The sequence below is a fragment of the Pinus tabuliformis genome, chromosome 6 (assembly GCF_031772625.1).
Source record: "Pinus tabuliformis cultivar Carrire ecotype Pingquan chromosome 6, CPIR1, whole genome shotgun sequence".
In the NCBI taxonomy this organism is placed as follows: domain Eukaryota; kingdom Viridiplantae; phylum Streptophyta; class Pinopsida; order Pinales; family Pinaceae; genus Pinus; species Pinus tabuliformis.
Genome location: NC_142292.1, coordinates 1734121313 through 1734149066, shown reverse-complemented (window position 1 = coordinate 1734149066; position 27754 = coordinate 1734121313). Strand labels below are relative to the sequence as shown.

Genomic DNA, 27754 nt, shown 5'->3' with positions numbered 1-27754 from the left:
ATTACATAATAAGTTATGGATTGTAGTATGTGGATATCTTTTCTACATTGAGGCTTATCAATGTCACTTTATACAATGCTTAGAAAGTTTTCATTTTGAAAATGCTGCTTTTATTAACATAAAATGTGATACGAAGAAAGTTGTGTTTTATAGTTGTAAAGGCAATCTACAAGTTTTAGAACGATTCTGTATTGTGGCAGTTATTATTGAGGTTGGTGTTTATTGTTTCATGATTCTTGTTAAAGCAGATTATACATAGGTACTAATTAATGTAAGATTAAAACAATTCCATTTTTCTGCAGTAACATTTCGTTTCATGGGGCTTAGGATCTCATGTTTGTGTTATTAGTTCCCTTATTAGTTTTTCACTGTTCAGGCCCCATAGGGAGTGATTTGTTGAGCAGCTATCTTTAGAAGTGTTTAGCGTTCAGTTCAATATCGGAATACCCATAAGAGACAAATTTAGTAGTGTCAGATTTTTTGATCCTTATGTTGCCAATGGCAGGACATCTTGTAGATGCTGTTGTTGTCGTGCATTGGGAAACTTGTGCCACAGTTTATTATTATTTGCTTTTCTCGTAATTTACTGTGATCAATTAGGTAGTGTTATCATGTACTAGATGCAAACAACTAATTTGTTTTATGGAATGCTGTTTGTTCTTACAATTATGGACTTAATTGCTTAGATTTTTTGGATTCTGAATAGATCGTTCCTTTATTTTGTGTCTTCTTACAGGTTCTTGCTGAGAAACTACCAGAGCTACTTGATTTTAATAAGGATCTTGCTCATTTGGAGGCTGCATCAAAGGTAAGAATTGTTTTGCCATAAGGAAATGCACTTTTTGTTTATCTCAAGGACTTTCATTAATGAATTATCTTGAAAATTATTTTGGAGGTTTTGGCCTTGACAATCATTGTATCATTTATTTTTATCTTATAGAGGCAATTGAAGACATTGGCTGAGGAGATGCAAGCTGTAAGCAAAGGCATAGAAAAAGTTGAGCAGGAACTAACTGCATCGGAGAACGATGGTCCAGTATCTGACGGGTTTAGGATGGTATATCAAAGGAGTTTACTTATATACAATTAAGGATTGATTCTTTGTTTTTCTTCCCTCTCTATGATTTCGTTTCTAATTTTTTGACGTGCTTGAATGCTCTACAGTTTCTTGCCTCTCGAACATTGAATATATGAAAAATAACAAATAAATTCAAGTAATTATTCTAGTATATAAACTGTTAAAATTTCGAAAACCTGCCCAATCTGAAATCTTCAACTCACTTCTACAAGGCCACTTATTTACTTCTTAGAGCTTCAACCTTAGTGCTGAAACTAATTTCTGCAACACCCCTATTACAAAATTTGAATCTGCCCAATACAACTTCTAGGTAAACTAATGTATACAAAGACTTCAAGCATAGATAATTTCAGTGAAGCTTATGGCAAGATCCATGTTAATGTACAGATCTGAAAACTACTTCAATTACAATAGAAATATAACAATGAATTGGATTTGAAAGTTTCATTAAGCATACTAAAACAATACAACATCCAGTACTGTGGTCCTAATAAGTCAGCATATTAAACATCCATAATACTTGCTTAATACACGAGAAACTCACATCTGCAAACACAATTTAGGACAAGAATGGTAGAATTCATATTATCAAAGTAATGGAAACAATGTTCAATACCGTACGTTAGCCCAAGCTGGTACAACAAGTTCTTTAGCTTCTTCCATACAAATGCTCTTTAATGCATTGCAAACACTAGATAGGGCATCTACAATCATTGCAAACCGACAATAGAAAGGCCAAGCAAGGAATCCCACTAAGCTCTACAGGTCAGTTGTTGGAGCTTTCAAACAAGCCAACATCACACTAAAACTGCCAAACCCCAAGATCTTCCACTTGCATCACACAAGCTATCAAAGAGACTCATGTCCTTGCATCCAACATACTACAATATTCAATAGTCGCATCTTACAAGTCTGGGAATCTTAGTGCTTGTCTAAGTCACTTAGTTCAAACTCATGTTCAAGTTTGGCAACTTTGAAATGCAATGGTGAGAAATTGGGTAATAAAATTCAGCATTAAATTTGAGAGACTAGAATTTCAAAATTTAAGAAATATATGTAATGAGTTCAACATGCTCAAGTTTATCAGATTAATATCAATATGGCCCACTCATTTCTCTCACGTTTCTCTCCTTGCTGCAAGAAACACATGATGAAAATGTTCGTTTTCTTATAAAGAACAATCTGATTTGCATTTATTTAAAATTTATACTTAGAAATACAAACATAAAATGCAGATATGAAATTTTAAAATGCAAACACAGCTGAATATATAGCCATAACATGCACAAGCGGAAATTAAATTTGAAGACAAAACACACATATAAAATACTGGACACCAAATATACCTAGGAAACCCCAACTCTGGGGAAAACCTGCAACTCTGTGTTCTTTTATTGCTCTGAAAATTCTTCAGGAAATTTACTGCTGGGTCATAAACCCGTTTTTCTTTGCCCTGCCTTCTTGAACAACTCCTCTCAGCCCGTTTTTTTCCTCTAGAAGGGCTACGACATGTACAACCTGACTGTACGGCCTATATGGTTGCACCCCCGAGAAATAATTCAACCTGCTGCTGATTTGATTCCCAGGCTGTGCGGCCCTCTCTCCTGAACTTGGATGCTAAATTTTTTGCTGAAAGCTGAGCTAAACCTTCTAAAAAACAACTTTCCTGATCTCTGAGCACTAGAACACTCGCCGATGCCAAATTGATCTTCTTCACTTTTGCCCTTATCTCCTTTTATAACTTGACTTTGGCCTTCTAGAAGCATCCAAGGGCTGAGATTTCCTCTTTAGCTTCCAAGATCAATGGCCAAGATCTAATCTCTTGTTGACTTAGTACTTTTTAATTTTTCCTAAGTCAACATTAGGAAATAATTTAATTATTAAAATAATTCTGGCTAAGTGATTGATCTCTGATTTTTTGCATGCCTTGGCACCTAGGCAAGTGCAGAATCCTTCTTGCTCTACTCCAATCAACACTCCCTCTTAAAGATGAATTTGTTATGCACAACTCCCAACTTATCTTTTAAGTAGACAAACTTCCCTCTAGACAAACTGTACCCCTTTGCACACTGCCTCTGATGTGGTGATACCAGATCTCGATGTGATTTGAGCGATCATGAAACACTGGGTTATCAAAGAGCTTAATGCAACTCTGATTGTCATTCTGAATCAATGTGGTCTCTAACTTCTGTCCAAACAATTCCACGAGCAACTTTTGCAACCAAATTGCCTCACATGTTTCCAAGGTGGCATCCATGTATTCAACCTTTGCTGAACTCGATGCTACTAATCTCTATTTCTTACTGAACTAGGAAATAGCTGTTGATCCTACATTGAAGGTGCAATTGGAAGGTGCTCTTTCCGCTTGTGGAATTGCTTGCCCAATCTACTTTTGTGAAGCTGTCAAGCTTCATTTCATCAACCTATGTACACCGCAATCCAAACTCCACTGTGTCCCTGAGATACCTCCAAACTTGCTTAGCAACAACCCAATGCACCTTCGCAGGCTTGACCATGAATTGACTCAATGAGTTAACTGCAAAGCAAATGTCTATTCGCGTATTCACCAAGTATATGAGTGGCCCAATCAACTGCGTGTAAAGAGTGGGGTCTACTCGCTTTGATTTGGATGTGTCCACGCTCCAATTTGTGACTAGAGTTGTAGTCATGGGTTTGCAATCTTGCATCTCGGATCTCCTCAGGATTTCAATAATGTATTTGCCCTGCTTGCGGAAGATCTTGCCATCTCCTTGCCATACCTCCAAGGCATGGAAATAGTGCATCATTCCTAAATCCTTCATCTCAAACTCACATGCAAGATCTCTCTTGCACTCCTGGATGAGCTTCATCGTCCCTGTCAAGAAAATCATCGACATATAATACCAGAATGAGTGGCTCACTTCCAACTATGATGTAGTAGAGGTTGGGGTTCGCCTCACTCTTAGTGAAGCACAATCCCTAGAGGTAGCTATCTGTTAATTTTTGGTATGTTCTATGCTTAAGAGCAATTTACTTCAATTTCTTTATTAGCCCAATATCAATATCTAGTTTAGCAATCACATCAGCATGATAGTAAAATGCAGATAGAACATAAACATGAATAGTAGAAGACAAGCCAAGACAAGAGCACACAAGATGTGGCACCAGCTAGGGACAAACCCCAATGTGAGAAAACCCTTGATCAATTCTTCTTATATTCTTCAATAATTCAGCAGAGAGAGATAGTACAAATTTACAAATCTGATAATTTATGACAGCAACAAAAAAACCCTAACCAAAAAAAGTCAACGTTGGTCAAACAGGGCAAAATTCTTCCCTTAAGCAGCTCGGTCAAACCCAGTCAACTTCGACCTCCAACAGCAAACCCAAACATCCAAAACAGTCCAAAAAAGTCCCTGAGATACCTCCAAACTTGCTTAGCAACAACCCAATGCACCTTCGCAGGTTTGACCATGAATTGACTCAATGAGTTAACTGCAAAGCAAATGTCTATTCGCGTATTCACCAAGTAGATGAGTGGCCCAATCAACTGCGTGTAAAGAGTGGGGTCTACTCGCTTTGATTTGGATGTGTCCACGCTCCAATTTGTGACTAGAGTTGTAGTCATGGGTTTGCAATCTTGCATCTCGGATCTCCTCAGGATTTCAATAATGTATTTGCCCTGCTTGCGGAAGATCTTGCCATCTCCTTGCCATACCTCCAAGGCATGGAAATAGTGCATCATTCCTAAATCCTTCATCTCAAACTCACATGCAAGATCTCTCTTGCACTCCTGGATGAGCTTCATCGTCCCTGTCAAGAAAATCATCGACATATAATACCAGAATGAGTGGCTCACTTCCAACTATGATGTAGTAGAGGTTGGGGTTCGCCTCACTCTTAGTGAAGCACAATCCCTAGAGGTAGCTATCTGTTAATTTTTGGTATGTTCTATGCTTAAGAGCAATTTACTTCAATTTCTTTATTAGCCCAATATCAATATCTAGTTTAGCAATCACATCAGCATGATAGTAAAATGCAGATAGAACATAAACATGAACAGTAGAAGACAAGCCAAGACAAGAGCACACAAGATGTGGCACCAGCTAGGGACAAACCCCAATGTGGGAAAACCCTTGATCAATTCTTCTTATATTCTTCAATAATTCAGCAGAGAGAGATAGTACAAATTTACAAATCTGATAATTTATGACAGCAACAAAAAAACCCTAACTAAAAAAGTCAACGTTGGTCAAACAGGGCAAAATTCTTCCCTTAAGCAGCTCGGTCAAACCCAATCAACTTCGACCTCCAACAGCAAACCCAAACATCCAAAACAGTCCAAAAAAGTCCAGTCAAACGCTGGTCAACGAAAGTCAAATTGCGGCCAGATCTAGGGCAGTCAACGCTTGTCAAATGGGAGGTCAAATCGCCTTGATTGCAGTGCCCAAATCTGTGGCTTGCCAAGGAGAAGGTGCCTCACCTAATGCGCAATCAAAAGGAGGTCAACGTTGGTCAACACAACTCACAATATAGCCTTCTGAAATTCGGTCAACGGAGGTCAACGTAGTCAAACAGAAAATGTCCTTCCTTTGCACGTGTGAGAGATTGCTGGCCAGATTAGCGTACCCAGTCAAGTGAGGAGAGAGAGAGATGTGTTGAGATGAGATGATGAAAGAATGAATTGATGTCTCCTCTTTTATATGCAACGTTGAGGATGATTTGGGGGTTAAAATGTCTGTTTTGCTTGCTGGTCGACCTTGACAATTTGTCAATAATACAAATAAATTCATGTCTTTATTTTTACATGTCAGAATCAAATGATCTTTAGACCAATCCTACACCTCTCGGAGAGAGGAATCCAAAAAAAATATCAGGTGCCATAAATAAGATGACCCATGTGGAGATTGGACCTAGTTGCTAATTTTAACACTCCCTCTCAACTAGGGAGAACTCCATTTGCTAATCCATCTGCTAGTTTTTACTATCTCTGCCATCAATGCACTGCTAAACTATGAAGAAGAAGAAGTGATTGAGAATGTATCATACAATTCTCTACTGACACGAAGTCAGTCCCAGATAAAAGAGAGTGTCTCATACCACTCTTACTGACCCGAAGTCAGTTCCAATCAAAAGAGAGCATGTCATACCACTCATACTGAGCCGAAGTTAGTTCCAATTGATCCCATATCAATATTGATCATCCTAGCATAGGGAGTACAGTAGTAGACGATGCGTCCATTGGTAGTACTATGGTCTGTGTCCTCATTTCCCTACTCATTGGCCAGATGAGAGGTACTTCCCATGAGTCCTAGACTGCATGGGTAGTATGTCTTAGCAGGAGAAAGATGAACCACTCATCCTGCCTACATGTCGCCATGGGGTATCACATGGGAAGGCTAAACCACTCACCCTGTACACATCAAACCACTAGGGGAAGGCTGAACCACTGAACCTATGGTTGCTCATTGCTCTAAGAATCACCCCAAGCCCCCTGGAGCTCCCAGAGCTCAATGTCCATATCATATAGGACCCTCAGAAGAGGGTCTCTCCACGACTCCAAGTCGTTCTCGGAAGGCTAAGAACTTGACCTTCCCCAAGGGCTTTGTTAGAATATCAATGACCTGCTCATTAGTCCCATTGTGATGGAGCCTTATTCCTCCTCCTCGTACCATATCCTGGATAAAGTGGTCACTGATATCTATGTGCTTGGAGCAATCATGAAATATAGGATTCTCTGATAATTGGATCCCACTTTGGTTGTTGCAGAGGATCACGGTGGTATCCAGCACATGTCCAAACAATTCACTGAAGAGCTTCTTCAATCAGGCAGCTTCACAAGAGGCCATACTCGCAACTATGTATTCAGCCTCAATGGTGCTCAAGGCAACCAACTTCTGCTTCCTTCTCATCCAGGATATTGAAACAGAACCCAAAGAGAAGCAACACACAGAAGTGCTCTTGCGATCGACCACACTGACTGCCCAATCAACATCCAAATAACCATGCAACCTCACATCTCCGTCATTGTATCTCAGTCTGTGAGTGATTGTGCCCCGAAGATATCTCAGAAGATTCTTGGCACCAATCCAATGTCTATGATGAGGTTCAACCCATATATTGGCTCAACGTATTAACTGCAAAACATATATCTGGACGTGAGTTCACCAAGAACATCAGTGCTCCTATGAGTGACGATACTCAGAAGCATTTCCCAATTCAGGTCCACAACACTACCACATAACTTCTTGAAGTTAAGTTCCATCGGGGTAGTCACAGGCTTGCAGTCTACTATCCCAAATCTTTCCAATATCTTCACAACATATTTTCCTTGAGATAGGAAAGTTTCTCTTGGCTTTTGCTAGACCTACAACCCTAGGAAGTAGTGCATCGGTCCTAGGTCCTTCATCTCAAATTCAGAAGCCAACTCCCCCTTACATTTGTGAATGTGAGGGTCTGCACTTGTCAGAAAGAGGTCGTCCACATAAAGAACTATTATGAGAGGTTTATCATCTTCAACCTTAAAGTAATGGTTCGGATCAACTTCACTTCTAGTGAACCTCAACTTCATCAGATAGCTATCAATCCTCTCATACCAAGCTCAGGGTGCTTGCTTCAAGCCATAGAGAGCATGTCATCCAGTGTTCCACGGGGACTCGCCCCCCCACCCAGGGGTCTAGTTTCCTCGCTCCCCCGCGCTTCGGGGACTTGGGGACGAGTAGGGGACGTTTCCCCACGCCCCCAAAAATGAGGAAACTCAGGGGGACGTGCCAGGGAGTCGTTTCCCTTTCCTGAGGGGGCGTTTCCGAAAAAGGGGACGTGGGGGGATGTGGGGGGGGCGAGGGGGGATGTGGGGGGGGCGAGGGGGGACGAGAGGGGCGTGGGGGGATGTGGCACACGTTTATGCAAAAAAAACGATTTTAATTAACTTAACCCTAAAACTAATCTTTAATTAACAGTTAAACTAAGTGTAGGGTTTTGGAATTTAGCTGTTTCATGTTATAAAAACGGCAAGGTGAACACATAACAACACACACAGCCTTCGCGCGTTGTGTGTGTTGTTATTACTAGATCTGATCACTCCCATGCATGGAACCTCGATGGCATCTGTTGGAACATTGCAGATTGCAGAATGGACCCTTGATATGGCTATCACATTGGTAATGTGATTTGGTTATTTGCAGGAATTCTGGAGTGCACATATTAGACAGAATTGAAGACAGATCTTGAGGATTTCTATCACTATGAACTGTCGGCCCTCTGATTAGACAAATTCTGAGTTTGATCCAAACAAATTCATTTATCTGTGGTTGCTGCTCAATATTACCCTACACATTCTGTGAGGAGATCATCCCTGAAGTGGTTACTCATCAATGCTTCTCTGCTTCTCTCAAAGCTCGGCTCTTCAAGATTCACTATGGATGATCAACATCAGAGGCTCCCTCTTGTGAAGAATTCAGTTTGTGACGATAAGAAATATTAGAAGGCAAAGAAGTTCAACATCAAATTAACTTAACTTTTGTGTGGCAGTGCTTGCTTTCTAAAAGAGACACCGATCACGTTGAAGTATTTTTGATTTCTCTAAGTAACCCTAACTGGTGTCTTACAAGTATCTGTATAATCAAGTTACAGTAATCCTTGAGGTCATTGTAATTTGAATTTAAACAAGAGTTTCAAAGTAAAGGAGCAGAAGCTATAATACATATAGCCAAATTGTCAGATATGGAAGCTACAAGTTTAGATTGCAGATTTTTGGAGTTATGATAGAAGTATGAGTAATGTTCTAGACACAAATGTGCATCAGTGGACAGAGGCATTAGCATCTTGTTATGCCATCAGGAGTCTGCACAACAGTCACTCTTCAACAAGGATACAATTGACAATATAATTCACATGAGCATAACACAACACTGTTGTTTTGAATATCCTTGTAATTGATACTATGTACAGATGGGCAAAACTCACCAATGATTATAGCAGTTTGGCCTAGAACTGAACAAAGTTGCCTTGATAACATATTGTTGAAGTTGCAGAGGACATAAGTGTTCAGATTTTGAGATTAAGATCTTTTATTGGTAACAGAGATGCAGGAAGAATAGATCTACAGTGATCTTCTACAACGACATTGTTGAGTTTTGCTGTGTATTATCAGAACGCTGAAGATGGTGGTATTGCTGTCTTTGTATTTTGTTATAATGTCTGATCATTGATGTATAATTATAAATTAGAATTTTAAATTTATTATTTTATATGATATTAGATATTTAGATAATGATATTCATATCAATGATCATGCTTTGCAGCTTTTCAATGCAAACCAAATTGTCATAGTGGACTCAATTAATAAATTATATTTTATATTTATAAGTTTTTAAGACCTTGATGCTCCCCCATGTTTCCTAAAAATGGTGGGGAGCTTTTGCATAGGTCGCTCCCGCGCCCCCTCGTCCTGGAACCTTGGTGGAACATTGATGTCATCAATATTCTGACAAAGCCCTTGAAGTGACGGAACCAGGTGAGCACTTCATCCTTCTTTTTCAAGAAATAGATCCAGCTCTTGCGAGAATAGTCATCTGTAAAGGTGAGATAATATAAGTATCCTCCCAAAGAGTTTACGGCATCATACCAGATATGTTGGGGTTGATCAACTGCAATATATCAGTGGTCTTGCTATTACTTGAGGGGAATGGTTCCCTTGTAAGTTTTCCTTCGGCACATCCCAAACATACACCTTCATTCTCCACTTTTAACTCGGGCATACCTGTCACCATTTGTCTCACATCGGGAAGAGCCTTGTAATGAAGATGGGCAAACCTCCGGTGCCATAGTTTAGATTATAGAGATGTGTCGCAAGACATGGCTCTCTGGACTTCCTCCAACTTGATACAAAGTGACAACCCTGAACCCAAGAGTAAAAGCATCTTTAAAATTCCTTTTCCAAACATGTGCCTTTCCATCGATGAATGCCACCTTGTATCCTTTGTCTTCCATTGCTGAAATGGACACCAAGTTCTTATTGAGATCAGGTGCATATAGAACTTCTTGTAAATGAATCGTGTTACCTTGATTCAATTGAAAGGTAACATTCCCTACTCCCTTCATGGGATAGGTGGCACGTCTCCAAGAATAATCTCCAAGTTTGTCTCCTTCTCTATTAGATTAGAGAGAGCTTACTTGTATCCGGTGAAGTGCCTTGAGGCACCACTATCAATTAGCCAATTCCCCAAAGAGTTCGGAGGAGAGGTAGTGGAGAGGGCCGATATAAGATAGTATTCCTTTTGCTTATTGTTAACAGCATTTGACTCTTCATACATGGAGTTCCTTGCTTTCTTGGAGGGTTGACCATTTCCATGATGTCCCACATTCCTTTTTCCTTTGCCATTGAACCTGCCATTCCTTTGATTGTTGTTGTTGAAGTTGTCCTTGGAATGATTGTGATCATCATCATGTGATGTGTCCCTTCTATTTGGACACTCCCTTGCATAGTGGCCAAACTTATTGCAAACAAAGCACCTACCTTTCCTTCCACCCTTAGATCCAGTCTTTCCATTGAAATGACCTTTAGACCCTGCATTATTTCTTCTTTTGGAATGAGAGGAGAAACCAGTGGGGTCTTTCCATTGAAATGACCTTTAGACCCTGCATTATTTCTTCTTTTGGAATGAGACAAGGCATCTCTTCCTTGACCATTCTTGTTTCTTCTTGAATGCATCTCGACATCAATTCTTCAAACCCTAGAATTTGATCATTATTGAGAATAGTGGTTCTAAATATATACCACTCGGGTGGGAGTCCTCCAAGGGTAGTGATAGTAAGTTCCCTGTCAGGAATGACCTCTCCAATCGACAGAAGATCATTCTTGATTTCAATGATCCTTAAGAAGTAGGATTGAATATCCTCGTCCTTGCCCTTCTTAATATCCTTCAACTTATTTTTGAGAAATAAAATTTGATTTGCATCACTAACCTTGAACATGCTGACCAACTTGTCGTAAATCTCCTTGGAGGTGTTCAAATCAGAGATGTAGGCCACTAGACGCTTATTAATGGAATCTTTGATAATCTTCTTCGCTTTGACTTCAACCTTATTGTACTTGTTCTTCGCGACAACTGATGCATTTGAAGAAGGCTCAGGGATTTTCCCCGTCACATAATCCAACACTTCTTGTTCTTTCAATGTCAGATTAAGAGACATTTTCCATCCATGATAGTCAGAATTTTCACGGAGCTTCTCCTCAGCCGGGAAGTGGGATGAGGAACCCATTGAGCATTTTGTCCTTGTCCAACTGTCTTCAGTGATTGCTCTTTCAGTCTTGCTTAGGCTTTGTCTTCACCTCATCTCTGATACCATGTTAATTTTTGGTATGTTCTATGCTTAAGAGCAATTTACTTCAATTTCTTTATTAGCCCAATATCAATATCTAGTTTAGCAATGTTAAAATTGGACAACTAGGTCCAAACTCCATGTTCTGATGCTCAGATTAAGAGGCTAATATTTTTGTTGGATTCCTCTTTCTGAGAGGTGTAAAATCCATATAAAAATAGTCTTAATCCGATGAGCAGAACTTATATTTTGAATTTATTATTCTTAATAAATTATATGTGCAAGGTCAGCCAGTTTTGTAATGTAGGCTCACATGCCCAACAGATGTGTCACACACCCTCATTGATGGATATATATACAGGAAAAGTTGGAGAGAATTTAAACACAACTCAACTCACATCTTCCTCTCTCATCCTAAAAGTACGAGCTACCAGGAGGGTTGTTGTGACACATGCTGGGCTGGCTGACCAAAGGAGACTTTGCTAGTTGAAGCATCCTGTTGACCGCCGAAACGAACACATTCATTTTTCTTGTTTCTGATTTGTCTTCTGTAAGATCCGCTTATATGTTCTATCTGCATTTTGCTTATCTACTTGTATGATTGCTGTGAGGAAAGTGAAATTGCTCTTAGCATAGAACATCTACAAAACTTTACATGGTATCAGAGCTGAGGTGAAGACAAACTCTCTTCAAGTGATCTCCTCTCCACGTCTTGGGTTTTGGAGAAGGAGATACACTATGGATTAAGCTGGTCTAGTATGATGCCCTAATGGAGAACGCAGTCATGGATCCACAGGCAATGGAGATGTATTCATTTATGAATTAAGAAGCAAGTATATGAAGCCGCAGGGATAAAAGTAGCCACAGCAAAGTATATGGAACCACAGTCAATCAATACGCTGTTCATGAAGAAATATAATACGCTGTTCATGGAGACCTAGCCGCAGTCATAACCACAATCTAGTATGGAAGAAACCGTGGTTATCTAAAGTCCTAGCCACAGTCTTAATGATACTCTAGACGCAGTCAATGGATGCCCTAATTTGCTGTCAAAGTGAGGCCTCAATATGCTGTCCAGAAAACCTTATATGCTGATGATTGATGCATAGGTCCTGGAGATACTTACATGCAGATAATGGAGACACATTTATATGGTGTTCATGGTTACGTTCATATTCTGGGTATACATGACATTTATACGGTCAACGTGATGCCCTAACACAGGGCAGAGTTCTACACGCAGTTAGACTATACATGAACGCAGCATAATCTATGTATTGGGTCAACATATGAAGCTGCAGTCAAACGCAACATTATCATATGTTCTGGGCTCTCGGCATACTTGAAGGGATGTAGCTGCAGTGGAAGAGACGTATTATACGCATTCATGGATGTACGCAGTCATGGAAAGGTCCCAGGATCTAGCTGCTGTCATAATAGTGTCTAGCCACAGTCGAAGAGTTCTGGCCGCAAAGGAAACCTGTAGCTGCCAAGAGGAATACCAATACGCAGTGTGAAGGTTCACGTAGCCCTAAACTTCAGCCACGTCCCTAAACGCTGTAAAGGAGAAGACGTTATGTATGCACAACACTATACGCTGTCATGATACGCATACGAAATTAAGGAAACTATACACACAGTATGGACAGTCTATACGCTGTCACCTTATACGCAGTTATGGAGAATCTTCGCATAAGGGAGCCGCATCCGCAGCATGGTATTGACTGCACCATGGTGCAGTCATGACACTCTCGGCATCCTGTAACGTTCGTTGATCTGGCAGCGTGGGATCTGGCAACATAGATCAGGCAGCGTGTATTAAATGGTCTCTCGCATAAGAAGGAGACGCAGCTCGATTGGGAGGTTGGCAGATGAGCCCGCGGGCCGGGCGAAGGCCGCAGGTTCGAAATTGGTTTCGGTAACAAGTTCAGACTTGGACTGGAGGTTACATTGACGGATTGTATCAAAACTGGAGCAGTGGTTCGAACATATATCTGCGCGGTGTTTGGGTGTCCTCTCTTGGACTAACGCGCAGAGACTTATGTGAGAACCGGCTGTCGGGTTCTGAATTACGCAATTTATCATACAGCAGAAACTCACGGGATAATCGCGCAGATCAGCTCTCGGTGTAAGCGCAGGGATTAAACGTGAACAATAGCTGGACTCTCGATACGAGTGTAGAGTTATACGGGAGGCCAGTATTTGGAGGATCGCGTTATGAACAGAAATCTCCGTATATATACAGTCGTGTGCAGATTTGATACGCAGAAGTTAAACACAACCGGCTGGGTGCTTTCTAGACTGTTACGTGGCAGCCAGAAAACAAGACAGCGGTTGACGTGTCATCGCGCAGGGTTATGAGAGCGTGGAACGCTCGAATAAACCGCGCAAAGATTTATTCAGCAGATTGTCAGGGGGTTGACACATGGTTCATATATATACGCTGGTGCGAAGGGTATATATATGCAGTCGGTTGGTGAACTGATAAAGCAGAAGGTTACGTGGCAGTAAGAAGCAGATTGTGCAGGTGGGTCTTGCACAGGTCTACAGATAGCTGGCACGTGTTATGGTATAAGCCGGTGATTGTGTATACAGGTTTATGACCTCGACCTTATGCACGGTTGTACAGAATCGGGTGAATGTTAGGTAATCCGTGAAGGTGTATAACAGTATATGTAATAAGGCATTTTGGCCTGTTATACTATTAAGTGTGGCCGTGGTTATGCCCGGCACACTTGCTGTAATTGTATTTCTGAGATTATCATAATAAATCTTATTGGGGCAGACTCGGGTTGAGAGTTGCCCATTCATATGACTGTAGCAATTTGTTGTGGTTCCGTACCTTCAAAGCCTTGGTGGAAATTATGACCGGAAAGAAGATCAAGATTTTGAGGACTGACAATGGCACTGAATATGAGTCAAATGAGTTCAAAGACTTTTGCAGAGAAGCTGGCATTAAGAGGGAGACTACCACTGCATATACTCCTGAGCAGAATGGTGTTGCTGAACGCAAGAATAGGACTATTGTGGAAGCTGCCCGTGCCATGCTATGTGACCAGGGTCTTCCAAAGTTTCTGTGGGGAGAAGCTGCAAATACTGCTGTGTACATTCAAAACCGATGCCCTCATTCCGCTTTGGACTCCAAAACTCCCGAAGAGGTTTTCTCTGGTAAGAAACCTGATGTCTCACATTTTAGAATTTTTGGATGTCCTGTCTATTTTCATGTGCCGAAAGAAAAGAGAAGTAAGCTGGATGCTACTGGGAAGAAAGGAATGTTTGTGGGCTACAGTGAGACTTCTAAGGCATATAGAGTTTATGTACCTGGTCAAAGGGAAGTAGAGATAAGCCATGATGTCACTTTTGACGAAGATGCTTCCCTGAAGAAAGTAGCAGATCTTCCTAGATCTGAAGAAAACCATGAAGAAAGACCTGGAAATCTGGAAGAACCCCAGGATGAGACTATGCCTGATGTTGAAGGGCAAATGGACCCTATTGATCCTTCCCCTTCTCTAGGAAAGAGGCCATCATGGCTCAGGGACACCCTCGAAGATGCTGAGGGTCATGCTGCCCCAAGGGGAACATTCCGAGAAAGCAAGAAGCCGTGTAGATACCAAGGGTATCTAGCCGCCATGAGTACTATTATACAATCTGAACCTGGATCTTTTGAGGAAGCCATAAAGCATCAAGTCTGGAAGGATGCTATGCATGAAGAATATGAGGCTATTATGTAGAATGATGTCTGGGATGTGGTCCTGAGACCGAAGGACAAATCTGTTGTCACCGCTAAATGGCTCTACAAGATTAAACATGGATCTGATGGGAGTGCTGAAAAGTTTAAGGCAAGATTTGTTGCCCGTGGCTTCTCTCAAAAGGAAGGAATTGACTATGACGATATATTTGCACCTGTGGCTCGATATACCACCATCCGATCCATCATAGCCCTTGCTGCTACGCAAGGATGGAGTCTTCATCAGATGGATGTCAAGACCGCTTTTCTGCATGGTGCAATAAAGGAAGAGGTGTATGTAGAACAACCTCTGGGATTTGAAGTTCAAGATCGAGACACTTATGTCTGCAGGTTGAAGAAAGTCCTCTATGGGTTAAAGCAAGCACCCAGAGCTTGGTATGAGAGGATGGATAGTTACTTGATGAAGCTGGGCTTCACTCGAAGCAACGCTGATCCAAACCTTTACTTTAAGGTTGAGGAAGGAAAGCCTCTCATTCTAGTACTGTATGTGGACGACCTCTTCCTGACAGGTGATGACCCTCTCATTCATCAATGTAAGAGGGAGCTTGCTGCTGAGTTCGAGATGAAAGACCTAGGACTGATGCACTATTTCCTAGGCCTGGAGGTCTGGCAGAGACCTGGAGAGATTTTCCTTTCTCAAGGAAAGTATATTGTGAAGCTTCTGGAAAGATTTGGGATGGTGGACTGTAAGTCCGTGTCGACACCAATGGAACTCAACTTTAAGAAGTTGAGTGGCAGCGCTGCAGGGCCTATCTTGGCCAATCCTACTGAGTATCGTCAACTCATAGGAGCTTTGATGTTCTTAGTGAACACCCGTCCGGACATATGTTTTGCAGTGAATACTTTGAGTCAACAGATGGTTGAGCCTCATCTTTTTCACTGGGTTGGTGCCAAGAATCTTTTGAGATATCTTCGGGGCACGATAAACCATGGGCTGAGATACACTGCCGGGAGTGTGATACTCCGGGGATATACTGATGCCGATTGGGCTGGCAGTGTGGTGGATCGTAAGAGCACATCTGGATGCTGTTTCAATCTTGGTTCTGCTTCGATCTCATGGATGAACAGGAAGCAGAAGTCGGTGGCTTTGAGCACCGCGGAGGCCAAATACATTGCTGCTAGTATGGCTTGTTGTGAAGCAGTTTGGTTGAGGAAGCTCTTTAGTGAGCTGTTCCAACATGTGCTAGATACCACTGTAAGACTCTGTGATAATCAGAGTGGGATTCGTATGACTGAGAATCCTGTGTTCCACGACCGATCCAAGCATATTGATATCAGGTACCACTTTATCCGGAATATGGTACAGCGAGGCGCCGTAAGGCTCGATCATATATGAACTGATGAGCAGGTCGCGGATATTCTCACTAAGCCCCTGGGGAAGGTCAAGTTCCTAACCTTCCGTGAGAGTCTTGGTGTCGTGGAAAGACCCTATGATATGGGTCCTGTTGGACGATGAGCTCTGGGAGCTCTGGGGGGCTTTGGGGATAGCTTCTCGGAGCTATAAGCACTCATAATGCTTCTGCCCCACCCTTGTGATTATTGAGCTGGTTCGCCACTCATTTAATCTGTGCCCCGTATGCATCCTACCCATTGAGTTCAGGGCTCATGGGAAGTACCTCTCATTTGGCCAATGAGGTGTGGAAAAGCTAGAGACTATTAGCAAACACTGATGGACGCATCAGAGATTGCCGTACTCTCTATCTAGGATGGCATGGTCCAACCACTTGATCTGGGATCAAGATTTATGAGGTCTGGGACCTCTGGACTGATTATGTCAGTCGGGGAATGATGTCTTTGTGACTGACCCACTTCTGTTCTGAAATAAAGAAGCCAACAAAGCAAGTTTCGGCGGGATGACTCACGATGTTAATTGCACTAATAGATGGAGTTCTCCCTAGTTGAGAGGGAGTGTTAAAATTGGACAACTAGGTCCAAACTCCATGTTCTGATGCTCAGATTAAGAGGCTAATATTTTTGTTGGATTCCTCTTTCTGAGAGGTGTAAAATCCATATAAAAATAGTCTTAATCCGATGAGCAGAACTTATATTTTGAATTTATTATTCTTAATAAATTATATGTGCAAGGTCAGCCAGTTTTGTAATGTAGGCTCACATGCCCAACAGATGTGTCACACACCCTCATTGATGGATATATATACAGGAAAAGTTGGAGAGAATTTAAACACAACTCAACTCACATCTTCCTCTCTCATCCTAAAAGTACGAGCTACCAGGAGGGTTGTTGTGACACATGCTGGGCTGGCTGACCAAAGGAGACTTTGCTGGTTGAAGCATCCTGTTGACTGCCGAAACGAACACATTCATTTTTCTTGTTTTTGATTTGTCTTCTGTAAGATCCGCTTATATGTTCTATCTGCATTTTGCTTATCTACTTGTATGATTGCTGTGAGGAAAGTGAAATTGCTCTTAGCATAGAACATCTACAAAACTTTACAAGCAATCACATCAACATGATAGTAAAATGCAGATAAAACATAAACATGAACAATAGAAGACAAGCCAAGATAAGAGGACACAAGATGTGGCACCAGCCAGGGACAAACCCCAATGTGGCGAAACCCTTGATCAATTCTTCTTATATTCTTCAATAGTTCAGTAGAGAGAGATAGTACAAATTTACAATTTGATAATTTATGACAGCAATAAAAAATCCCTAACCGAAAAAGTCAATGCTGGTCAAACAGGGCAGCGTTCTTCCTCTAAGCAGTTCGGTCAAACCTAGTCAACTTCGGCCTCCAACCACAAACCCAAACAGTATGAAAAAGTCCAGTCAAATGTTGGTCAACGAAAGTCAAACTGCGGCCAGATCGAGGGCAGTCAACGCTGGTCAAATGGGAGGTCAAATCACCTCGATTTCAGTGCCGAGATCTGCGGCTTGCCAAGGAGAAGATGCCTCACCTAATGCGCAATCAAAATGAGGTCAACGCAACCCAAAATACAACCTTCTAAAGTTCGGTCAACACAGGTCAACGTAGTCAAATAGCCAAACAAAAAAATGTCCTTCCTCCTTCGCATGTGTGAGAGATTGCTGTCCAAATTAGCGTACCCAATAAAGTGAGGAGAGAGAGATGTGTTGAGATGAGATGATGAAAGAATGACTTGAGGTCTGCTCCTTTTATATGCAATGTTGAGGATGAGATGAGAGTTAAAATGCATGTTTTGCTTGTTGGCCGACCTTGACAATTTGTCAATAATACAAATAAATTCATATCTTTATTTTTACATGTCGAAATCGGATGATCTTTAGATCAATCCTACACCTCTCGAGAAAGGAATCGAAGAAAAATATCAGCTGCCATAAATAAGATGACCCATGTGGAGTTTGGCCCTAATTTCCAATTTTAACACTATCAATATGAGCATACCATGCTCGTGGAGGCTGTTTGAGCCCATACAAGGCCCTCTCGAGTCAGCACAACACACATACGTCTCCCTGCTATGTGCCTCAAACCCCTATGGTTGCTCAATGCATATCGCCTCCTCAACAACCCCATTAAGGAAGACTGTTTTTATGTCCATTTGGTGGATCCTCCATTCCATCTACGCTGCAATTGATATGACAGTCCTAATGACGGGTACCTGGCTACAAGGGAAAATGTCTTGTCATAATCAATGCCCTCTCTCTGGGACAATCCCTTTGCCACGAACCTTGCCTTGAGCTTTTCGATGCTCCCATCAACTCCATGCTTGATCTTATAGATCCAGTGAGAGCTCGCCACTAACTTGCCCTCTGGCCTCGACACCACTTCCTAGACATCATTTTTCATGATGGAGGTGTACTCCTCCACCATGGCATCTCTCCACACTTGCTATGTGGTTGCCTCTTATTAGCTAGGAGGCTTGACCTCCAACAACTGTGTCATGAGTGCCATTTACCCTTTGTACCAACTTGCTCCTACGCCTCTCTGATCAACTGTTCGGCCCATCTAGCCCTCCTTCTCCCTGTGTTGGGAGTCACTGGCTGAGTGGGCTCCACTTGCTCCTCCTGCGTTTCACTCTGATCCTCATGCTGCTTGGCCTGCCCATCATCATGTGCAACTCTTGTCTGAGGAGTTGAGTGAGCCTCTTGCTTGGGACCTAGTTCTTGCTCCTCCTATAGTAGAACCAACTCACGATCCAAGGACTTCTTTGTAGCCCTTTCCGCCCCAAATTTTACATCCCTCCGGATGACAGTCTTCTTGAGTGTTGGTATATAGATCTTGTAAGCCTTTGAAGTCTCACTATAACCCACAATGATGTCCTTTTCTGCAGTGCGCTCCAATTTTAACCTCTTTTCTACTAGTTCGTGAAAGTACACCAGATTGCTAAATATCCTGAACTGTGATACATCTGGCTTCTTGCTCGTGAAGGCCTCCTTTAGTGTAACTCTCCCCAACACTCGATGTGGGCTCTTGTTCTACAAATAAACAACAATGTTGCATGCTTATGCCCAAATAAACATGGGCAACTCTTCGTCATGCAACATAACTTTGGTTGCCCTTATGAATCTTGAAAGCATGACTACTGATATTTTCTTACTTGCTTGATCTTCTTGCTCTTGTTTCCTTTTCCATATCTTCTTGTACTTGCAATCTCGAGCTATGTGCCCATAGTTATGGCATTTGAAGCATTCAATGTTATCCATACGAGATTCCATCTGATATTTGCAATTGCAAGTTGTGTGGCCATAGTTATGGCTTTTGAAAAATTCATTGCTTGGTCTATCTGGCACAAACTCTCTACTGACAAATACATCATGAAACCTGTCTCGTGATCCTGCAAACTTGCTTTGCGGATGATAATGGTACCTGCCAAATACTTCACAATCCCTAGCCATATGTCCATAGTTAGTACATAAAAAACAATAACCATTAAATGAACGTGCGTACCTGGATGATTCATTCAGAGTCAGTGGTCCTTGATAATTGTACCTGTCAACAACTTTACAATCCCTAGCCATATGTCCAAAGTTAGTACATGAAAAACAATAACCATTAAATGGACGAATGTACCTGAATGATTTTCCATACTCATTCTTCTTCGGAGGCGGTGCCAAAGTTTCTTGTTGTCCTTTGTCCTTGATTGCTTTGGTATCATTCTTCAGAGTTACAAAATTTTTCTTTGGTTCATTACTTTGATCAGTCTTCTTCTCAATCTCACTTTGTGAAAATGTGGAGCTTGTACCTTCATCAACTGGAACATCACCCCTGCTCTTTTTGTCAATTCTTTATCTGTCTTGTCCATAACCTAGAAATGGTCTTTTTGCATTTCCTTAAGCTTGTTAATCTCATTAAGCACTGCATCAAGTTCTCCTTTGCTTTTGAGCAATGTCTTCCTGAAATCTATTTTTCAACAGTGTTATTCTCTCTTTTGCTTCTTCTGTTTGTAGTTTTAGAAGAGTGGTCTTCTCTATGTCTATTGAGGATCTGTATTTTCTGCTTTTGTGTCTCATTTTCTTTCCTGAGCCTGTCTACTTCTGCAATAGTTGTATCAAATTCCTTTAATTGACTTGCCCATTCTTTTTCATTCTTCTCTGCTTCCTACACTTGGAGTTTCAATAGAGCAACTTCTTCTTTGAGCACCCTATTCTCCTTGCTTGCCTTATTAAAATCACCAAAAGGATTCGTCAATAATTCTTTCATGTTCATTCCATGTTTTTGTTCTTCATTATTGTTGGATTCTTCAAGCTGTGGATCTGCTTGATGGTTATCATCAACTTTATCAGGCTTTTGGCTTGCATCTTCCTTTGGGGAGAGATCGTGGAGCCTTTTCAAGACTTTTGGTTGTTAAACATTGACCAAACTTTCGCTTTTACAATGTTTGGCAAAGTACCAAGAATTATATGCATGGCTTCCGCATTGTACCTTCTAGATTCATTGGTAGACATATTCTCAGAGACAATAGACTCCTATACTTCATATCCATGAGATTGCAAACGAACTTTTATTATGGATTTCCATTCCAGTATGTGTCCATTAAATTCAGGGGGAAATATACAACACTAATTTACTTCAAATTAGGGGATTGTTACAATACTTGAACCTTCTTTTGCATCCTTGGAATTCTTGGCAACTTGCTTCTTTGATTTTCCCATCTCTATGCTCTGAGATTTGCCCCAGCGGTTAAGCTATTATTGAAGGAACCAAGCTCTGAAACCAATTGTTGGAAATATTGGGGGGGGTGAATCCGTATTTCTATGCAATTAGCACTTGATTAATCCTTTTCAGAGAATTAGTTATTCTTCAACATTATTATTATTATTCTTTATCAGATATAAAATGCAGTGGAAAACACCATACAACAATGCAGAAAGATAAAGACAGTAGACACAAGATTTTTAGGTGGGTAACCCCCTGCGGGTCAAAAACCCTAAAGAGTTGGTGAACCACGTTTCACAATTTTCAGACTAGATCCCCCTGTGCTCTGAATTAGTAGAAGAATGCTGTGAAGAAGATATTGCTATAAGTTGTCAAATCCTAGTAACCACTCATCACACTGCCCAACAATGTCCAAATTGATCACTGCACGAAGTTGTTGATCAAGATGGCCACTGTACAATTTGTTATCACCGATCGTTGCCATTGCTCAACTACACATCCATGTCATTGCTTAACTACACATGAATAGCTAAGCATTCACGAGCTCACAAACTGGGTACCAATTGCACATCACTGCACTGCACTGTTCATGAATGAATACGCATCAAAGCTCATATGCAGACAATCACATCACTGATCGAAACTACCTGTACTGTAGCAAATGTTGAACCCAAATATCTGATAATGGCATACTCCAAGATGCCTCAGGTCATCCCTATGACTTGCTACCAATGCTCTCAAACTTTGCCCATTGAGGGCTACCAACATATGTCTTCTTACTGCTGATCACTGTTCTTACAATGCAATCCATCTGTACAACAAGATGGTATTTCCCTCAGGCTCTACTACCATGTAAGATCATGATTATCACTAAGACAGTACACCCTCTATTACTACAATTTCTTAGGTCATCATAGTCTATGTCAAATATCACTACAATGTCAACCGTATGTAAGATAGTCAACTCACTATATGATGTCTAAGTGTTAGGTCATTTGTCATGTCAAGTTTACATGTCAGTTCAAGCGTCAATTAGGTCTTCATAGCAATGAACTATGGCTACAATAAGGTCAATGTTAAGTCATCGTTAGGCTACTAACAGTCATATTGGTCTATGTCAAGGATAAGATAACTGTAGTCAAATTGCTTGTCAAGTCAAGGTATCAAGTGGAATGTCAAGTGGAATTAATGTGTCAAGTCAATTATCGAGGTGTCATATTGTTAATCAATTCACGTCAATTGCTAAGAATCCTATCCGAGGTCATTGTCATATTATCATTGTCAAACATCTCATGACCATATTGCATGTCACTGTTTACAATGTTATACTTAGAACAGTCACTAAAGGTTTCCAAATGAGGTCACTGTCATTTGCCTTGTGTAACAAGACATTTAGTCATTATGTCAATAAAGTTCCTAAATTCAAGTCACTATTGTACATTACAGTCAAGCTATCAGTGAAATATTGCATCATTATTACGCTATGTCATCTAAGGTCGTTGTCAAGTCTTTTTCTGCTTTGTGTCTTGTGAGGTCTTTGTTGATTTGTGGTGGCATCGGATGTTCTCTAGCCATGAAAATTGGTGGAGAGGCTAAAGCACATGAGATCTCCAAGATCGAGAAATGGTTTGGTGAAATTCCACCCGGTTAGAGAGAGATTTAAATAATTAATATTTTTAATGGATATCCTAAGTCTAAACTTGGGAAAATTAAAATATTAATGGGTATTAATATAAAATTGGGTGAGAATGTTCTAAATGACGTGGATCAAGCCAAATCTAATCTTAGCCGTTGATTAGAGACTTAATCTCGGCTATTAAAGACCCTACAGGAAAAGTATAAGAGGAGGCTTGAGGGTGAGTTGGAGATATACCAAGATTGATCAGTGAGTTCGATTTTCTAGAGCGGGGCTTGCTGAGAAAATTCGAACAAGTGATCTATTGTAGTGAGGGGCAATGAGTACATAGCAAAGAGGCAGAGATAGTCCCTGAGGGTCAGCGCAGTGACTGAAGAGGCTGACGCAGAGGTAGCAGGAGCCACGCAGAGGCAGCTAGAGACTATGTAGAGGCTGAGGGTTCCTGCATGGGTGACACAGAAGGCCAAAGAGCTGATGCAGAGAGGCAGAAGGCTGATGCAGAGGGTTCTAGAGCTACGTTGAGGCTAGCAAGGCTGATGCAGTGCCTAGGAGAAGTGCCAGAAGGATTTTCGTGGGGCAGACTCGCTGAATATTTGTCTCCGAGAAGAGGTATCACTGCCGTGTAACAATCTCTGTTGGGTGAGCCAGTTTGGCACCCTAGTTGTACTCAAGAAATCTGCATACTCAGAACTGCTGCACTAGTTTTCACGCATTGGGTTTTTCCAGGGACGACTGTCTAAAAATAATGGTGTCCCTTGTGTGTTTGTTTAGTATTTCAATTGCTGATCTGTATATGAGTTAAGGCTGCATTTGTGTTTATTTTCAGTATTTATATGTATAAATAACTTGTTAAGGAATAAACAAGTAGGTGAAATAAACCAGATAATGCAGTAGGGATTTCTAACATGTCAACTTAGAAATTTCAACAGTCTTACTGTTATCAACTCAAGTAGCTTACAAGTGTTTATTGTCCACTCTGTGAGTTACCATATATCATATCTATACTGCTATAGGTCAAGCTCTGTTTTCAAGGATCTATGCCATGTTAAGTCACTGTTATATCAATAAGGTAAGATCATATAAGGTATGTCACTGTATTTTGGTTCAGAATTGCAATGAGAGGTTTGTCAACAATGTGCTAAATCAATCATTGGCTTAATGCATTTGATCCCTGAAGTTACTCACTGATATATAAAAAGATTACCGTGATTGTCTTAAGGTGAAATTCCATGTCATATATTGACAGTGGGATGTCAATGTCTTACTGCAATTTTCTAGATCACATTGAGGTTCTCACAAAAGTCACTGCTGGTTGTAGAGACCTTCACTTGAGGTCTGGACAAGAATACTATTACTCAACTCCAAGATCTGTAATAAGGTATATTTTCACACAAAGTGTCTAGGCACCTTAACAACGCTCAGAGTAAGGGCTGTCACTTTTATCCTTACTCACTCTGTTTAGACTCTCTCCTAGACAAGTCAAGGGGGGTAGTCCCTAGGGTGAATGAATGAAGATAGCCTATGGAACACAGGCTCTAGGAGACTTAAGGATGAATAACTTGATAAATGTGAAACAAGTCCTGGTTAACCGAGATGTATAGATCTAACAATTAAAACAAGTAAGACAACCAGGAGATAGAAATGATTTTCAAACCAGTGCCTTAATATTTATTTAACCATAAACTAAATGAGAACAAGTTATTCCGAGAAATTTGTAAATGTAATAGAAATGACAATCATGAACAATTAGATCAAAACCTTAGCATGCAAAAATATTCTAGCAATTAAATTTCGAAAAAATTTAAATACCATGAAGAACCATGAAATTCAAATGCTAAGCAATTCACAATCCTAGGATTAAAATGATTTTCTTTAATGACCCAGATCTAGGAAATTTGTCTATAGTCAATATTTAAATTTGATTTTAACCGTGCTTGACAATAGATAAATCAATACCACAAAATGTTTCTTTTTAAATTTTCAAAGTCAAAAACCCTTAACACAAATAAAAACCCAAGAACGAACTTTAGATTAAAAATTTGATTATTCCTTAGACAATTTCTAATGTGCTAAGATTATTGAGAAAATTAAATGTGGCAAATGATTAATTAAGCTTTTAAATGTGACAAAAAATGCAAATCAAAAGGGGTTGTAAGTTAATATTTAATGGGCCATAGGCCACATAAAAAATTTAAATTTTTTAATGTGAAAGATTAAAGTCCTCTTTTGATTTTAATTCATTTAGAAATTGCAAAGTCACATAAAAATGATTTTTTTTTTTTATCTTTTATTTTTATTTTAAATGTAGTCAAAATCGAGGAAAAAGTAAAAATAAAGAAATAAAAAATATAAATAAAACAAAGTCATAAATTAATATCAAAACATTAAAACAAAAATAAAAATCAAAACCAAAAACAAAAAAAAAGTGAAAAGCAACTTAAAAAAAATAAAATAAAAAATATGAAACCTAGCCCTAACAAACTAAAACATAAAACATAAGAAAAAAGAAAAAAGGGATTCAATTTTTTGTTTGTGTTGTGCAAGTAGACCTCGACGATGGAGGATGGCAATGAGGAGCTTTAAGGAGGAGGAACATGCAGTGATGGAGGGATGCACTAGCGTGGGTTTGCAAGTCGGATGAGAGCAGATGTTTAAGAAGGAGCTGTGGGCAACACACAACTCGAGAGGGAAACAAGAGTTGAGAGGGAGATGTGAGCTGCGGAAAAGAAGGGATGGACTTCGAACCAGTTAGGGAGGACGAGCTTGCAGGGCTGAGGGAGTTGCGACAAGGGTTTTTTGCAGGCGGAATGGAGGAAAAGAGGGTCACGGAGAGGGGTTTGGACGTGGGAGAGCAGAGAGATAGGGAGTCGCGCTTTTTGGGGGGCGATGAAGATATGGCAACAAAAAAAAAATTCGAAATTTGTAGTAGACAGATGGAAAACTCCAAGACGTAGAGAAAAGAGAGGCTTCCAGTCAGCAAATGGTAGCCTAAAAAACCCAAAACAAACCCAGAAAAATTAAATTTCACACCAATATATTTTTTGCTTTAGATTTCCTTCTAGGAGAAACTTATAACAACCATAGATTTAAATTTTTCAAACCCTCGAACTGTAAAAAGATTAGTGCGTCTGCAAAATGATATTGAGGCCAAATCTTACCCTCCAGGGCCTAGATCCGGCTTCAAATAATTTTTTCCTTTCAGATCTGTACCTGCAATAACATAAACAAAAGACCCAAAGACCAGATATACAAATAAAATAGAAAACCCCAAAAACCCAAGTTAGGGAAATATAATAAGTCAAGCTGATGGCTCTAAGTAGCCAGAGCTACTGTTGTGCTGCCCACATATTATTTTTCTTTTAAAATTTTAAAAGGAGGTGCTAACTCAAAACCCTCTTACATCACAAAAAATCTTATGATAAGCCCGGTGTTAATTTAGCTGGGTTCTTCAACAAGTACAGGAGTTGGTTGGTCCAATTGAAAACTTCCCCTAACGCTCGATAATCTATCTCAAGATTTCCTTTCAAAACTGTTGAAATTTGGTACCGGACGACAAGTGGTTCCCTTAGGCTTTGATCTTTGGCCTAGGGAAAAGTGTCCAAAAGAATTTAATTTTTCTCCTAAAGTGACTTTATAATTTTATAAAGTTAAATCTAATTTAAAAGTGACTTTAAGTGATAAAGTTACTAAGTCTAATTTTAAAGTAACTTTTATAAAGTCAATGAAAAATTAGAAAGGAAAAGTGACTTTGGAAATAAATGACTAAGTGGGTCTTTATTAAAGTGGGGTGAATTAAAAAATAGAAAGTGAGATTTAAATGAGCATTTAATCTCAGCCATTGATCTAAATCTATTTCAGCCATTGGATTTAGAGATCACCCAAAAGTCACTTGGATCACCCAAAAGTCACTTGGAGTTATATTAAAGGAGGAAAAGGAGGAAAATGTCATTCATTCTTTCATGAGCATATTGGGAGAAGGAGAGCAAGAAAGCAAGAGAGATTTCTGAGCAGGGAGGAGAAGTAGACAGCAGCTTGGCACACATTCCAAGGCAACAGTTGAGCAGATTTGTACAGCTGATTCAGCACATAGTGAAAGGCAGATTTTTGCACAAAAATCAAGGAGCAGTTTGCTGATTTTTCTGCACACAAAACGGAGGCCATACAGCATTTATTGCTGTCCTGTTTGCTGTAATTTCCAGATTGCTGTGAGGCACGGGAAATGAGATAAGTTGTAAATTTGCTTGCTGATTTTTTGCTGAATAATTCTCACTGTAGAAAGGCAATTTTCAGAAATAAAGAAGAGCTCTCAAACTAGTTTTCCCCAAGAGTTGTAGGGGGTTTTTCCGGGGTCAAGTTGACAAAAAATATCAGTGTTTTAATGGCTGTTTTTGATTGCTGATTTTTAATTCTGCAATTTCCAGCATTCTGAAAAATTTTCAGAATTTGTGTTTTCAGCAATATTTATTTTTTTCAGTCTGTTAAATGTATGGTTATGGGAATGGGCATTTAATTACATGGGAGAAATAAGGAGAAACTGAAAACCGGGGTGGGAAAACAGAAATTTCTACAAAAACTCGATCCAACCATTAAAAATAGAGGGAGAAAATAATAATTAAATTCAGACAAATAGAGATACTTGCTATTACGTTCAAAAATTAAATTACTATTCAAACCCCATCGACTGAGCAAGATACTTGTACTCAAATCACTCTTCAGAAGCTATCATTAATGGCTTTAAAAAAAATTAAGCATGAAATAAAACATCTTACAACATTCCCATGAAGAGTAACACCAGTAGAATTTAACTCCAAAGTCTTTCTGTATTAGCCATAAAAAAGATTACATTAGAGATCAAATAGATTGATTGACAAATGACCTCCTATTTAAAGATA

General features: G+C 40.1%; 1 protein-coding gene across 5 annotated transcripts in view; it reads left to right on the top strand.

Moving 5' to 3' along the window:
- Nucleotides 1-27754, top strand: part of LOC149265818 (formin-like protein 18) — a 213346-nt gene that overhangs the window by 35858 nt on the left and 149734 nt on the right. For all 5 annotated transcript variants that reach the window (XM_089429773.1, XM_089429769.1, XM_089429775.1 and 2 more), the window contains exons 13-14: nt 737-808; nt 941-1057. In XM_089429773.1, the coding sequence (XP_089285899.1) occupies nt 737-808; nt 941-1057 (189 nt within the window). The remainder of the gene's footprint in view (nt 1-736; nt 809-940; nt 1058-27754) is intronic.